Here is a 16,630-nt window from a genome sequence, read left to right as displayed (position 1 = left end):
GGAAAGCAACAAGAGACCCCATGGCCAAGGAGAGTAGAGTAGAGGAGAATAGAGGAGAGGAGAGTAGAGGAGAATAGAGGAGAGTAGAAGAGAATAGAAGAGAATAGAGGAGAGGAGAGTAGAAGAGAATAGAGGAGAATAGAAGAGAGTAGAGGAGAATAGAGGAGAGTAGAGGAGAATAGAAGAGAATAGAAGAGAGGAGGAGAATAAAAGAGAACAGAGGAGGGGAGAATAGAAGAGAATAAAGGAGAGGAGAATAGAAGAGAATAGAGGAGACTAGAAGAGAATAGAGGAGAGGAGAGGAGAATAGAGGAGAGGATAAAAGAGGAGAATAGAAGAGAATAGAGGTGAGGAGAATAGAAGAGAGGATACAAGAGGAGAGGAGAGGAGAAGAGAAGATAATAGTGGAGAGGAGAGGAGAATAGAAGAGAATAGAGGAGAGCAGAATAGTGGAGAGGAGAATAGAAGAGAGGAGACTAGAGGAGAGGAGAGGATACAAGAGGAGAGTAGAGTAGAAGAGAAGATAATAGTGGAGAGGATAGGAGAATAGAGGGGAGGAGAATAGAGGACAGGAAAATAGAGGAGAGTGGAGGAGAAGAGAAGAGAATAGAGGAGAGGATAGAAGAGCAGAGTGGAGGAGGATAGAAGAACATGTGTATCATGTTAGCTGAGTTGTAGCTTGGTATGTATCCAAGATGGCCGCGCGCGCGTCTCCACGTCTGTTCATCCTTTGAGATGTGTTTGGTTTTTACTGTTTGTTTGGCTCTAAAGTTGTTATTTGGCACTAAAATCCAGGAGCTGCCTCTCAAAGTCCAGACCATACGGTCCTGACCATACAATCCTGACCATACGATCCTGACCATACGATCCTGACCATACGGTCCTGACCATACGATCCTGACCCTACGATCCTGACCCTACGATCCTGACCATACTATCCTGACCATACGATCCTGACCATACTATCCTGACCATACGATCCTGACCATACGATCCTGACCATACTATCCTGACCATACGATCCTGGCCCTACGATCCTGACCATACGATCCTGACCATACTATCCTGACCATACGATCCTGACCATACTATCCTGACCATACGATCCTGACCATACGATCCCGACCTAACTATCCTGACCATACGATCCTGACCATACTATCCTGACCTTACTATCCTGACCATACTATCCTGACCATACTATCCTGACCATACGATCCTGACCATACTATCCTGACCTTACTATCCTGACCATACGATCCTGACCATACTATCCTGACCATACGATCCTGACCATACTATCCTGACCTTACTATCCTGACCATACTATCCTGACCATACGATCCTGACCATACTATCCTGACCATACGATCCTGACCATACTATCCTGACCTTACTATCCTGACCATACGATCCTGACCATACTATCCTGACCATACGATCCTGACCATACTATCCTGACCTTACTATCCTGACCATACTATCCTGACCATACGTTCCTGACCATACTATCCTGACCATACGATCCTGACCATACTATCCTGACCTTACTATCCTGACCATACGATCCTGACCATACTATCCTGACCATACGATCCTGACCATACGATCCTGACCATACGATCCTGACCATACTATCCTGACCATACGATCCTGACCATACTATCCTGACCTTACTATCCTGACCTTACTATCCTGACCATACGATCCTGACCATACTATCCTGACCATACGATCCTGACCATACTATCCTGACCATACTATCCTGACCATACGATCCTGGCCATACGATCCTGACCATACGATCCTGACCATACGATCCTGACCATACGATCCTGACCATACTATCCTGACCATACGATCCTGACCATACGATCCTGACCATACGATCCTGACCATACGATCCTGACCATACTATCCTGACCTTACTATCCTGACCATACGATCCTGACCATACTGTCCTGACCATACTATCCTGACCATACTATCCTGACCATACTATCCTGACCATACGATCCTGACCATACGATCCTGACCATATGATCCTGACCATACTATCCTGACCATACGATCCTGATCATACTATCCTGACCATACGATCCTGACCATACGATCCTGACCATATGATCCTGACCATACTATCCTGACCATACGATCCTGACCATACGATCCTGATCATACTATCCTGACCATACTATCCTGACCATATGATCCACTGACTATACTCCGCCAAGCCGAGGATTTTATCGTTGTTCGGATTATGCTCCACACTTGCTCGCTTGTTGTTCTGCCTGGCCTGGGTCTGCCGGCCTCCCTCGCTGCCGGCCTCCCTCACTGCCTTCCTCCTGCTTCTGCCTGCCTGCTGCGCTGCTCTTGCTTGCCACTCTCCCCCTGACTGTTGCCAGCCCACCTCCAACTAAGGTCCCGCTCTTCCTTTCCCCCTCCCGGCTTCCTTGGCCAACTTACACACACTCACACACACACACACACACACACACACACACACACACACACACACACACACACACACACACACACACACACACACACACAGGCTTGAACTTGAACTGAACTGAACTATCTTACATGGCCTACCGAACATTCGCTGTGTTGCCCTTTCCCCCTCCCCGCTTCCCGGCGGACATAGCCTACACACATCCTCACTCACTCACTCACTATACACACATGCACGCACACATACAGGACTGAACTTGAACTGAATCACCTCACATTACAAACATTCGAACAGGCACATTTCCGGAAATGAATTTCCTTCTTGTGCTGGTTATTGTGCTCTCGCTCTGGGACTTTGGGCAAACCGACCTCTGACGGGAGAGTGTACCGGGGAAGGTGCACTCTCCACCTGTCGTACCCAGTGTGATTACTAGCACTTTGCCTAAACTGCGTGAGCAGATGCCGGGCAATCCTCATGGAGATTCTGACTCGGGGACTGAGTTGCTCTGCCTCCTGAGTCTCTCTGTTTTAAAAAGCTGTTTTATGCTTTCTGAGAATTCTCTCGCTAATTTTGTTACCATGTTACACGCTAAAAATACACTGCCTTGCAGTGGAAATACTAAAGAGAGATATCTTGTCATTCTTTTATTGTTAATGTCTGGTAATGTGCAGCCAAACCCTAGCCCTGCTGATGCTGACATCAATACTTGTAATACCCCAGCTGATTTTAAATGTAGGTCTGGTCTGGGTATTATTCACCTAAATGTTCGGAGCGTAATCTCAAAATTGGATATGGTAAAGGTTTGGATAAATTCAACTGATGCTGATGTTGTTGTACTATATGAAACTTGGCTAACTAAGCCTGTTCTTGACAAGGATATTGGTATTCATGGCTATAATGTGTCCCAAAAAGGTAGTGGTGTTGCTATCTACATCAAATGCAAATTCAGTGCTAAGCTAGTGCTCTCAGAATCATTGAGTAAACAACTTGAGTTCCTGGCCCTAAATCTTGAAGTGTCCAAGGATCGCCATGTCATGATGGTTGGGTGTTATAGACCTCCATCTGCGATTAGTCATTCTTTATCTACACTTGTTAACTTGCTGTCTAAGGTGCACTACAATGAGATTGTTGTGGTTGGTGATCTAAACTGGGATTGGTTGTTGCCTGTGTCCGATGCATTTAAACCAGAATGTGATTCTTCAAATCTGACGCAAATAATTAACTCTCCTGCAAGACCAAATCCCAAATGTCCCAAGAAATCATCTCTCATTGATCTAGTCCTAACTAATGCCCCCTACAAGTACTCTGCTATCGGTGTCTTCCCAAATGATGTGAGTGATCAGTGTGTGATAGCTGCTATCAGAGATACTAAGGTCCCTAAGTATAAGCCTCGTTTTGTCCAAAGACGCAATATGAAGCTGTTTGTTGAGCAGGGTTTTCTACATGATTTATCTCATGTTGACTGGAATCAAATTGCCCTTATTGATGATGGTGAAATGACCTGGACATTTTTCCATGGTAGTTTTCTGGATATTTTAAACAAACATACCCCTATTCATAAATTTAGAATCAAGGGGCGGGATAATCCCTGGTTCACCACTGAGTTCTCAAGCCTGCTTCATGAATGAAATGTGGTGTGGGCAAAAGCAAGAAAGTCAGGTACTAAGGCTGACTGGCTTCTTTTTAGACAGCTGAGAAACAAATTTACTTCTCTCTTTAGAAAAGCCGAAGCTGATTTTTATCTATCCGTCACTACTGAAAACTTGAATGATCCGAGGAAGTTTTGGAAAGCTGTTAAATCCTTATCTGCTGCTTGTGATAATTCAACTAACCTTCCTTCATGTACAAACCCAAATTCCAATTAAATCAAATCAAATCAAATCAATTTCATTTGTATAGCCCAATATCACAAATTACAAATTTGCCTCAGTGGGCTTAACAGCAACACAACATCCTGTCCTTAGACCCTCTCATCGGATAAGGAAAAACTCCCTAAAAAAACCCTTTAACAGGGAGAAAAAATAGGAAGAAACCTCAGGGAGAGCAACAGAGGAGGGATCGATCTCTCTCCCAAGATGGACAGCGTGCAATGGATGTTGTGTTCACGCAATTTACATAATACAACATTGAAAGAGGATAACAGAATCATAATGGACATACAATTTATGAAGAACATGATGCACAGGCTGCCAAGCAGTGTCCAGATGCCAACGGAGCAGTCCAGGACCCAAGCCACGTGACCAGCATCATCATGTAAAAAAAGAAAAATGTATGTGAGGAGAGGAAGGGCAGGCAGCATCTAAATGGTGACCACCATCACCACGGAGACCTGGGAGGAGAACCGACTGCACATGCCTGCAAGAGAGACTCACATGACACCATTCAAACACAGAGAAAGAGAAAGGAGAAGACATCATTCAGAGAGAGAGAAAAGACATGTTAGAGAAGAGAACAGTTTGCAATAGTCATTAGCCATAATCAATTAAGTCATCAATTCGTCATAATCTATACTCCGTAATCTATACTCGATAATCTCGTCAGCAGAATTTAGAGATGTAGCTTCAGTATCTATTAGCTAGTATATCTGTAGGTCAACACGTGTTAGTATAAGTCATCACCTGGTCCATGCGCCATTTTATCAAGCTCAGTGACGGGAGGACAACATGGACTCTGAGTTTAAATTACAGGATTAGATGTGTGTAGGTGAACCGTGGTTTTATCAGAACTCTGGATTTGAACTCCAGCAGAATATCTGGATGTGAGCAGGCCGGACTGTCTCTGTGCTCTCAGTGTGACTTGGCCTCATTCCATGCCTTCCTCTCGGTACATCTGAACGAACATTGACCCTAATTGCACATCTCTGTGTCTGCTGTTGATCTGCATGTACATCTGGCCTCATCCCACTTCGCTCTGTGCCCTTGTTTAGATCCGTCTGTATGCACGGCCTGATGCCATTTCCAGTGGTGCAGGAGAATACGCACTCCAGATCACCCAGAGGCTTCTGGGATTTTACCAAGACTACTTCAAAGTCCCATACTCCCTGCCCAAATTAGGTAAGGCTGCAAACTACTTTCTTTTCCTCTTCTGGCTCTATGACCTTATTTGTTAACATTAAATGCTTCTTTTATGCATAAATTAAGTAAAATTATAAGAGCTTCTCTTTCCTGTGCTGCCTGCGTGGCCTTATTAGGTGTGATGTGTGCTTCATGCCTGCCAGAATCAGTTGTTTGTCAAACAGTGCAGTACATCCTGAGTAAACCATATAAACACTGCAGTACATCCTGAGTAAACCATGTAAACACTGCAGGATGTCCTGAGTAAACCATATAAACACTGCAATACGGCCTGTGTAAGCCATGTAAACACTGCAGTACATCCTGTGTAAGCCATGTAAACACTGCAGTACATCCTGTGTAAGCCATGTAAACACTGCAGGATGTCCTGTGTAAGCCATGTAAACACTGCAGTACATCCCGTGTAAGCCATATAAACACTGCAGGATGTCCTGAGTAAACCATGGAAACACTGCAGTACTTCCGGAGTAAACCATGTAAACACTGCAGTACGTCCTGTGTAAGCCATGTAAACACTGCAGTACGTCCCGTGTAAACCATGTAAACACTGCAGGATGTCCTGACTAAACCATGTAAACACTGCAGGATGTCCTGACTAAACAATGTAAACACTGCAGTACGTCTTGACTAAACCATGTAAACACTGCAGGATGTCCTGACTAAACAATGTAAACACTGCAGGATGTCCTGACTAAACCATGTAAACACTGCAGGATGTCCTGACTAAACCATGTAAACACTGCAGGATGTCCTGTGTAAACCATGTAAACCCTGCAGGATGTCCTGTGTAAACCATGTAAACACTGCAGGATGTCCTGACTAAGCCATGTAAACACTGCAGGATGTCCTGACTAATCCATGTAAACACTGCAGGATGTCCTGTGTAAACCATGTAAACACTGCAGGATGTCCTGTGTAAGCCATATAAACACTGCAGGATGTCCTGTGTAAACCATATAAACACTGCAGGATGTCCTGACTAAACCATGTAAACACTGCAGGATGTCCTGACTAAACCATATAAACACTGCAGTACGTCCTGAGTAAACCATGGACATACTGCAGGATGTCCTGTGTAAACCATGTAAACACTGCAGGATGTCCTGACTAAACAATGTAAACACTGCAGGATGTCCTGACTAAACCATGTAAACACTGCAGGATGTCCTGACTAAACCATGTAAACACTGCAGGATGTCCTGTGTAAACCATGTAAACACTGCAGGATGTCCTGTGTAAACCATGTAAACACTGCAGGATGTCCTGTGTAAACCATGTAAACACTGCAGGATGTCCTGACTAAGCCATGTAAACACTGCAGGATGTCCTGACTAAACCATGTAAACACTGCAGGATGTCCTGACTAAACCATGTAAACACTGCAGGATGTCCTGTGTAAACCATGTAAACACTGCAGGATGTCCTGTGTAAACCATGTAAACACTGCAGGATGTCCTGACTAAACCACGTAAACACTGCAGGATGTCCTGACTAAGCCATGTAAACACTGCAGGATGTCCTGTGTAAACCATGTAAACACTGCAGGATGTCCTGTGTAAGCCATATAAACACTGCAGGATGTCCTGTGTAAACCATAGAAACACTGCAGGATGTCCTGACTAAACCATGTAAACACTGCAGGATGTCCTGACTAAACCATATAAACACTGCAGTACGTCCTGAGTAAACCATGGACATACTGCAGGATGTCCTGTGTAAACCATGTAAACACTGCAGGATGTCCTGACTAAACCATGTAAACACTGCAGGATGTCCTGACTAAACCATATAAACACTGCAGTACGTCCTGAGTAAACCATGGACATACTGCAGGATGTCCTGTGTAAACCATGTAAACACTGCAGGATGTCCTGACTAAACCATGTAAACACTGCAGGATGTCCTGACTAAACCATGTAAACACTGCAGGATGTCCTGACTAAACCATATAAACACTGCAGTACGTCCTGAGTAAACCATGGACATACTGCAGGATGTCCTGTGTAAACCATGTAAACACTGCAGGATGTCCTGACTAAACCATGTAAACACTGCAGGATGTCCTGACTAAACCATATAAACACTGCAGTACGTCCTGAGTAAACCATGGACATACTGCAGGATGTCCTGTGTAAACCATGTAAACACTGCAGGATGTCCTGACTAAACCATGTAATCACTGCAGGATGTCCTGACTAAACCATGTAAACACTGCAGGATGTCCTGACTAAACCATATAAACACTGCAGGATGTCCTGACTAAACCATGTAAACACTGCAGGATGTCATGTGTAAGCCATATAAACACTGCAGGATGTCCTGACTAAACCACGTAAACACTGCAGAATGTCCTGACTAAACCATGTAAACACTGCAGGATGTCCTGACTAAACCATATAAACACTGCAGTACGCCCTGAGTAAACCATGGACATACTGCAGGATGTCCTGTGTAAACCATGTAAACACTGCAGGATGTCCTGACTAAACCATGTAAACACTGCAGGATGTCCTGACTAAACCATATAAACACTGCAGTACGTCCTGAGTAAACCATGGACATACTGCAGGATGTCCTGTGTAAACCATGTAAACACTGCAGGATGTCCTGACTAAACCATGTAAACACTGCAGGATGTCCTGACTAAACCATGTAAACACTGCAGGATGTCCTGACTAAACCATGTAAACACTGCAGGATGTCCTGTGTAAACCATGTAAACACTGCAGGATGTCCTGACTAAACCACGTAAACACTGCAGAATGTCCTGACTAAACCATGTAAACACTGCAGGATGTCCTGTGTAAACCATGTAAACACTGCAGGATGTCCTGACTAAACCATGTAAACACTGCAGGATGTCATGTGTAAACCATGTAAACACTGCAGGATGTCCTGACTAAACCATGTAAACACTGCAGAATGTCCTGACTAAACCATATAAACACTGCAGGATGTCCTGTGTAAACCATGTAAACACTGCAGGATGTCCTGACTAAACCACGTAAACACTGCAGAATGTCCTGACTAAACCATGTAAACACTGCAGGATGTCCTGTGTAAACCATGTAAACACTGCAGGATGTCCTGACTAAACCATGTAAACACTGCAGGATGTCATGTGTAAACCATGTAAACACTGCAGGATGTCCTGACTAAACCACGTAAACACTGCAGAATGTCCTGACTAAACCATGTAAACACTGCAGGATGTCCTGACTAAACCATGTAAACACTGCAGGATGTCCTGACTAAACCACGTAAACACTGCAGAATGTCCTGACTAAACCATGTAAACACTGCAGGATGTCCTGACTAAACCATGTAAACACTGCAGGATGTCCTGACTAAACCATGTAAACACTGCAGTACATCCTGTGTAAACCATATAAATACTGCAGTACGTCTTGAGTAAACCATGTAAACACCGCACTACATCCTGTGTAAACCATATAAACACTGCAGTACATCCTGAGTAAGCCATGTAAACACTGCAGCATGTCCTGAGTAAACCATATAAACACTGCAGTACGTCCTGTGTAAGCCATATAAACACTGCAGTATGTCCTGAGTAACCCATGTAAACATTGCAGTACATCCTGAGTAAACCATGGAAGCACTGCAGTACATCCTGAGTAAACCATTTAAACACTGCAGTATGTCCTGAGTAAACCATATAAACACTGCAGTACGTCCATTGTAAGCCATGTAAACACTGCAGTACGTCCTGTGTAAGCCATATAAACACTGCAGTACGTCCTGTGTAAGCCATATAAACACTGCAGTACGTCCTGTGTAAGCCATTTAAACACTGCAGTATGTCCTGAGTAAACCATATAAACACTGCAGTACGTCCTGTGTAAGCCATATAAACACTGCAGTACGTCCTGTGTAAGCCATGTAAACACTGCAGTACGTCCTGTGTAAGCCATATAAACACTGTAGTACATCCTATGTAAGCCATTTAAACACTGCAGTATGTCCTGAGTAAACCATATAAACACTGCAGTACGTCCGGTGTAAGCCATATAAACACTGCAGTACGTCCTGTGTAAACCATATAAACACTGCAGTATGTCGGGGGGAAACCATATAAACACTGCAGTACGTCCTGTGTAAGCCATATAAACACTGCAGTACGTCCTGTGTAAGCCATATAAACACTGGAGTATGTCCTGAGTAAATCATATAAACACTGCAGTATGTCCTGAGTAAACCATGTAAACACAAGTTGGCTTTCTTCTTCTCCGTCCATGCCCCTACATGATGTGTAGCACTTCCTTCCTGTACCAGTTAATTACATGTATCAACACATTGTGTTCATTTTCATGGCCAAATTGGGCAACTCTCTTAACTTTCCTTTCTTCTAACTTCTTTATGGCCATACTGAGTCATGTTGTGCACTTTCTTGTAACTTCTTTATGGCCATACTGAGTCATGTTGTACACTTTATTCTAACTTCTTTATGGCCATACTGAGTCATGTTGTACACTTTCTTCTAACTTCTTTATGGCCACACTGAATCATGTTGTACACGTTCTTCTAACTTCTTTATGGCCATACTGAGTCATGTTGTACACTTTCTTCTAACTTCTTTATGGCCACACGGAGTCATGTTGTACACTTTCTTCTAACTTCTTTATGGCCACACTGAGTCATGTTGTACACTTTCTTCTAACTTCTTCATGCCCATACTGAGTCATGTGGCACACTTTCTTCTAACTTCTTTATGGCCACACTGAGTCATGTTGTACACTTTCTTCTAACTTCTTTATGGCCATACTGAGTCATGTTGTACACTTTCTTCTAACTTCTTTATGGCCACACTGAGTCATGTTGTACACTTTCTTCTAACTTCTTTATGGCCACACTGAGTCATGTTGTACACTTTCTTCTAACTTCTTTATGGCCATACTGAGTCATGTTGTACACTTTCTTCTAACTTCTTCATGCCCATACTGAGTCATGTTGTACACTTTCTTGTAACTTCTTTATGGCCATACTGAATCATGTTGTACACTTTCTTCTAACTTCTTTATGGCCATACTGAGTCATGTTGTACACTTTCTTCTAACTTCTTTATGGCCATACTGAGTCATGCTGTACACTTTCTTCTAACTTCTTTATGGCCACACTGAATCATGTTGTACACTTTCTTCTAACTTCTTTATGGCCATACTGAGTCATGTTGTACACTTTCTTGTAACTTCTTTATGGCCACACTGAATCATGTTGTACACTTTCTTCTAACTTCTTTATGGCCACACTGAATCATGTTGTACACTTTCTTCTAACTTCTTTATTTCCATACTGAGTCATGTTGTACACTTTCTTCTAACTTCTTTATGCCCACACTGAATCATGTTGTACACTTTCTTCTAACTTCTTTATGGCCACACTGAATCATGTTGTACACTTTCTTCTAACTTCTTTATGGCCACACTGAGTCATGTTGTACACTTTCTTCTAACTTCTTTATGCCCACACTGAATAGTGTTGCACACTTTCTTCTAACTTCTTTATGCCCATACTGAGTCATGTTGTACACTTTCTTCTAACTTCTTTGTGCCCATACTGAGTCATGTTGTACACTTTCTTCTAACTTCTTTATGGCCACACTGAATCATGTTGTACACTTTCTTCTAACTTCTTTATGGCCACACTGAATCATGCTGTACACTTTCTTCTTACTTCTTTATGGCTATACTGAGTCATGTTGTACACTTTCTTCTAACTTCTTTATTTCCATACTGAGTCATGTTGTACACTTTCTTCTAACTTCTTTATGGCCACACTGAATCATGTTGTACACTTTCTTCTAACTTCTTTATGGCCACACTGAGTCATGTTGTACACTTTCTTCTAACTTCTTTATGCCCATACTGAGTCTTGTTGTACACTTTCTTCTAACTTCTTTATGGCCACACTGAGTCATGTTGTACACTTTCTTCTAACTTCTTTATGGCCACACTGAGTCATGTTGTACACTTTCTTGTAACTTCTTTATGCCCATACTGAATCATGTTGTGCACTTTCTTCTAACTTCTTTATGGCCATACTGAGTCATGTTGTACACTTTCTTCTAACTTCTTTATGGCCACACTGAGTCATGTTGTACACTTTCTTGTAACTTCTTTATGCCCATACTGAGTCATGTTGTGCACTTTCTTGTAACTTCTTTATGGCCACACTGAATCATGTTGTACACTTTCTTCTAACTTCTTTATGCCCATACTGAATCATGTTGTACACTTTCCTCTAACTTCTTTATGGCCACACTGAGTCATGTTGTACACTTTCTTCTAACTTCCTTATGCACATACTGAGTCTTGTTGTACACTTTCTTCTAACTTCTTTATGGCCACACTGAGTCATGTTGTAGACTTTCTTCTAACTTCTTTATGGCCACACTGAGTCATGTTGTACACTTTCTTGTAACTTCTTTATGCCCATACTGAATCATGTTGTGCACTTTCTTCTAACTTCTTTATGGCCATACTGAGTCATGCTGTACACTTTCTTCTAACTTCTTTATGGCCACACTGAGTCATGTTGTACACTTTCTTGTAACTTCTTTATGCCCATACTGAGTCATGTTGTGCACTTTCTTGTAACTTCTTTATGGCCACACTGAATCATGTTGTACACTTTCTTCTAACTTCTTTATGCCCATACTGAATCATGTTGTACACTTTCTTCTAACTTCTTTATGGCCACACTGAGTCATGTTGTACACTTTCTTCTAACTTCTTTATGGCCACACTGAGTCATGTTGTACACTTTCTTCTAACTTCTTTATGGCCACACTGAATCATGTTGTACACTTTCTTCTAACTTCTTTATGGCCACACTGAATCATGTTGTACACTTTCTTCTAACTTCTTTATGGCCACACTGAATCATGTTGTACACTTTCTTCTAACTTCTTTATGGCCACACTGAGTCATGTTGTACACTTTCTTCTAACTTCCTTATGGCCACACTGAGTCATGTTGTACACTTTCTTCTAACTTCTTTATGGCCACACTGAGTCATGTTGTACACTTTCTTCTAACTTCTTTATCGCCATACTGAGTCATGTTTTACACTTTCTTCTAATTTCTTTATGGCCATACTGAGTCATGTTGTACACTTCCTCTCTGCCTGAGTCCATTAGCCCCGTCACATCTGTGCATGTTGTTTTTTCTGCACAGGCAGATAAGTTAACATGATCACGTACCCTGTCATTACATGCCCGTATTAACTATGTGAGACACTTCCTTCCTGTCCAAAGTAATTTGCAGTCAGGATTTCAATTTTCAGTCAAAGCGTTGCATTTCCTTCTCTTTACCCAAATCAGGTCACTTCCCCTTCCTGCGCCCTATACACGTTTAAGGGAACATGTCATGAGCTTGTGGCTGAAAATCCTTCAGTCTGGTTTCATTAGAGTCTTCCATCAGTTGATGAAGCTTCTTTAATGAGGCTCTTTCTTCCATTTCCCTCTGGTTTCCTGTGTGTGTGCATCAGTAAATGTGGCTTTATGATTTGGACAGTGTCGGCTTTCATCTGGACACTTACATCTTCATGCTTCTGGAGGTTTTGTGAATATTTTTGAGATTCCTGTAGTTTGTGTAATCAGACAAATTGGTGGGTTTGCATTTTGTTTTTCATACTGACGATGCGTCAGTGTGCAGGAGCTGATGGTAAGCATGTGACCTGCCATCAATCACATGATCACTGCTAATTGTTGTTGTTGTGTGTGTGTGTGTGTGTGTGTGTGTGTGTGTGTGTGTGTACAGCACATTAACAGATATTGCATCTCAGATATGTCATCTGAATGAGACACAGTATTCGTTTCTTTTGTTTTACTTGCGTAGCCCTCTGAACGTTTTGATGTGATTAATTGCTAAATGTAAAACCAAGGAGTAAACTTGGCCTACAGCCACGTTTCTTAGCAGAACCATTAGCACGGGAAGTGTGTGTGTGTGGGGGGGTTGCAGCTCCCCTTGTGGTGGCAGATGGCCGTGTAACATGTTAGACCCAACAGTAGCCTAACTTTTCCTAACTTACTAATGAAAAAAAAAATCTGTATTTTACAGAGTGGGTGGGGCTATGTGGAATGTACATTTTAATAATGAAGTGAAAAATAAAACATCTTTATTTTACACAGTGGGCGACGCTGTGTGGAATGTACATTTTAATAATAAAGTGAGTAAACACTCCATTCCACATCTACTGCACACGCAGCTTAATACACAAGAATGACGTCATACTGTAGCGACCAGGATGCGGTCGCTCTGACTGTCGGCGGTTCTGCGCTGGGGGAGCGCGATGGCTGATGGGGCTGTTAATGTTAGATTTAAAACTGTGGTTTAATGGTGTGGTGTTCTTGTTGTGGTTATTCTTGTCTTGTTGTTTTGGAGGTTCGACTCAAACTAAGTAGGACACCGTGTACTGATTAACTGACTGTAGGTCATCCAAAGGAGTTGAATCAAGTGCAACTGGACTTGGTATATATCCGTGAAGACGTTTCGCCTCTCATCCAAGAGGCTTCCTCAGTTCGTGCCTTTCTGACTAGACCAAGCTTGTCTGACTGGCTGGTGATGAGAATCAGATATTTATCCTCTTTGGAGTCATTGTCAGAGCTGTAGATGTCCATGGCTCTTTGTGTTCCGATGTTTAGCAACGCCCGTCATTATCAGAGGTATTGATATGCGTGGCTCTCCTGTGCTGCGATGTCCAGCCGCGCCCGCGCCCAAAGACCGTGTACCACACACCCAGAAAAGCAATCTGGTGTATGCTGTACAATGCAATGAGGACTGCACTGATCTATACATAGGAGAAATCAAACAACCACGGCACAAACGGATGGCCCAACAGAGAAGGCCGAACTCCTCAGGACAAGACTCAGCAGTCTATCTACACCTAAAGGAGAAGACACACTCCTTCGAGGACAACAACGTACACATTTTGGACAGAGAAGATAGATGGTTTGAAAGAGGGGTGAAGGAAGCCATCTATGTGAAACTGGAAAAACCATCTCTCAACAGAGGAGGAGGTCTGCGACACCACCTATCTCCCACTTACAATGCCGTCCTTTCATCTCTACCCAGGAGACTCAAGAAGCCTAGCCTCCAAGAACAACAGTCGCTCACTAACGGCTCCAACCACTCTCATGACCACTGAACAATGAAGCCGAGACTAACACCCCCAACCACCGTCGCTGCTAAACAAATGCAAATCAATAGCTCGCATGGCGACGGGCCTGGCTGGACATCGGAGCACAGGAGAGCCACGCATATCTACATCTCTGTTAGCGACGGGCGTTGGTAAACATCGGGACACAAAGAGCCATGGACATCTATAGCTCTGACAACGACTCCAAAGAGGATAAATTCTGAGTCTCATCAGCAGCCAGTCAGACTAGCTTGGTCTAGTCAGAAAGGCAGAACTGAGGAAGCCTCTTGGATGAGAGGCGAAACGTCTTCACGGATATATACCAAGTCCAGTTGCACTTGATTCAACTCCTTTGGAGAACCAGGACCTGGATGAATGAGAACATTCACAGACATGACTGTAGGTCCGTGACGGGGAATGCAGCGAATTGGGGGGGGGGCAGTCCGGGAACCGTCGCCACAGCCGGGACGCGATCCCGTACGTACTGCACGGAGGGCGACAACGTTAGCCAGTTGACTAACGTGTCTACTTATCCGTGCACGTTACAGTACCCCCCTCTTTCGGGAAGCGCGTCCCCGCGCTTCAGCATATCAACTCCCTCACACCCCTGGGCGCACGCGCTTCCGATGACCTCACGGTCTCACCATCCCACTTCTGACAGCAATGCAGCGAATCGCCACAGCTGGGACGCGAACCCGTATCTCCTGCATCGCGGGCGACAACGTTAATCAGTCGACTAAAGGGTCCGACCCGATCCCTTAGCCAAGGGCTAAGCGAGTTTATTTATCCGTGCACGTTACAATATGTTTGGTTTTATAATTGGCAGCCCCCCTACTTAAAACAACTCCCTGTACGCCTGGCTACCGCAGCGTGTTTTCCCATACCTCAATGAAAACTGAGAGCTGGCTCAGTCTGGTCTGCATAAGGAACCCCCGCATGTCTCTTCAGTTTAATGACTGTCCTGGTCACTGAAACAGCAAGATTCACCTCCAAGATCATCTGGAATAGTTTAACATGAGCTGGACCCACATTCATACGGCCTGTCGCCGGCTCCAGCAGCCTCTCACCCGGCCAACTGCGTCTGGCCAGAAACAATGTTGACTTCACAAACGCCTCACCTATAAACACACCGCCGCTTTGCCTGCTCCATAGGGTTGTAGTGAAGACACTTGATGAGAGAAATATTATTTTATGTAAAGATTTATTGAGTACAAAACGATTTTCATTTCCTGGTTCAGATTCGGAGACAGATGAATATTGAAATCACCAAGAATTAGAATCTCATCAGAATGAGTAACAAGACCCGAGACAGATTCTCCAAATCCTTCAAGCAATAGTCAGTAACTTCCGGTTTGACTAATGGCGGAGTAGGTAACAAACCGGGGAGCTCTGTTTAAATCCTGGCTAAATTTTGTTGAAACATACTCTACTTCCACTACTACTTTGCGCAAATCTTTGCGAAAGACTATCAGAGATGGGGAAACCAAGCAAAAAGCATAACCAACAGGCAAAGGACGATAATGACGACGTTAACCGTGATGACGAAGCACAAACTAGCCAAACTAGCGCCGTGGAAGCTAGCTAGCTAGCAACTCGCCGCTAACCCTAACCCTGGACACGGAGACGCTGCTGAAGGCCACGGAGGAACATATCCTATCCAAACGAACTGTCCAACTCTGCTGATCGGGAAATTATTGACCGACACGGCCAGACAATCGTACACATGGAAACGACGCTCAATGACATGCAAGCAAGACTTGTTTGCCTAGAATCCTCATGTGTAGCCCTGAACAAGGAAGATGAAGCGCCCAAATTCAAGCTGGGCGACGCGGAAAACAGATCGAGGCGCAGCAACGTTCGTGTAACGGGCATACCGGAAAAAGCTGAAGGCTCACAACCTCCACGTCTTTTGTTGAAGCATGTCTGAAAGAAATGTTTGGTGCTG

At 43.7% G+C, this 16,630-nt stretch overlaps 1 protein-coding gene across 1 annotated transcript in view; it reads left to right on the top strand.

Annotated features, from left to right (window-relative positions):
* LOC130110470 (thyrotropin-releasing hormone-degrading ectoenzyme-like) overlaps positions 1-16,630 on the top strand; it is a 373,072-nt gene that overhangs the window by 56,468 nt on the left and 299,974 nt on the right. Inside the window, exon 4 of the mRNA XM_056277578.1 lies at positions 5,382-5,508. Coding sequence (XP_056133553.1) covers positions 5,382-5,508 — 127 coding nt within the window. The remainder of the gene's footprint in view (positions 1-5,381; positions 5,509-16,630) is intronic.

The sequence above is a fragment of the Lampris incognitus genome, chromosome 3, assembly GCF_029633865.1.
Source record: "Lampris incognitus isolate fLamInc1 chromosome 3, fLamInc1.hap2, whole genome shotgun sequence".
In the NCBI taxonomy this organism is placed as follows: Eukaryota; Metazoa; Chordata; class Actinopteri; order Lampriformes; family Lampridae; genus Lampris; species Lampris incognitus.
Note: the sequence above shows the minus strand (reverse complement) of the source record. Positions and strands in the feature narration are given on the sequence as shown.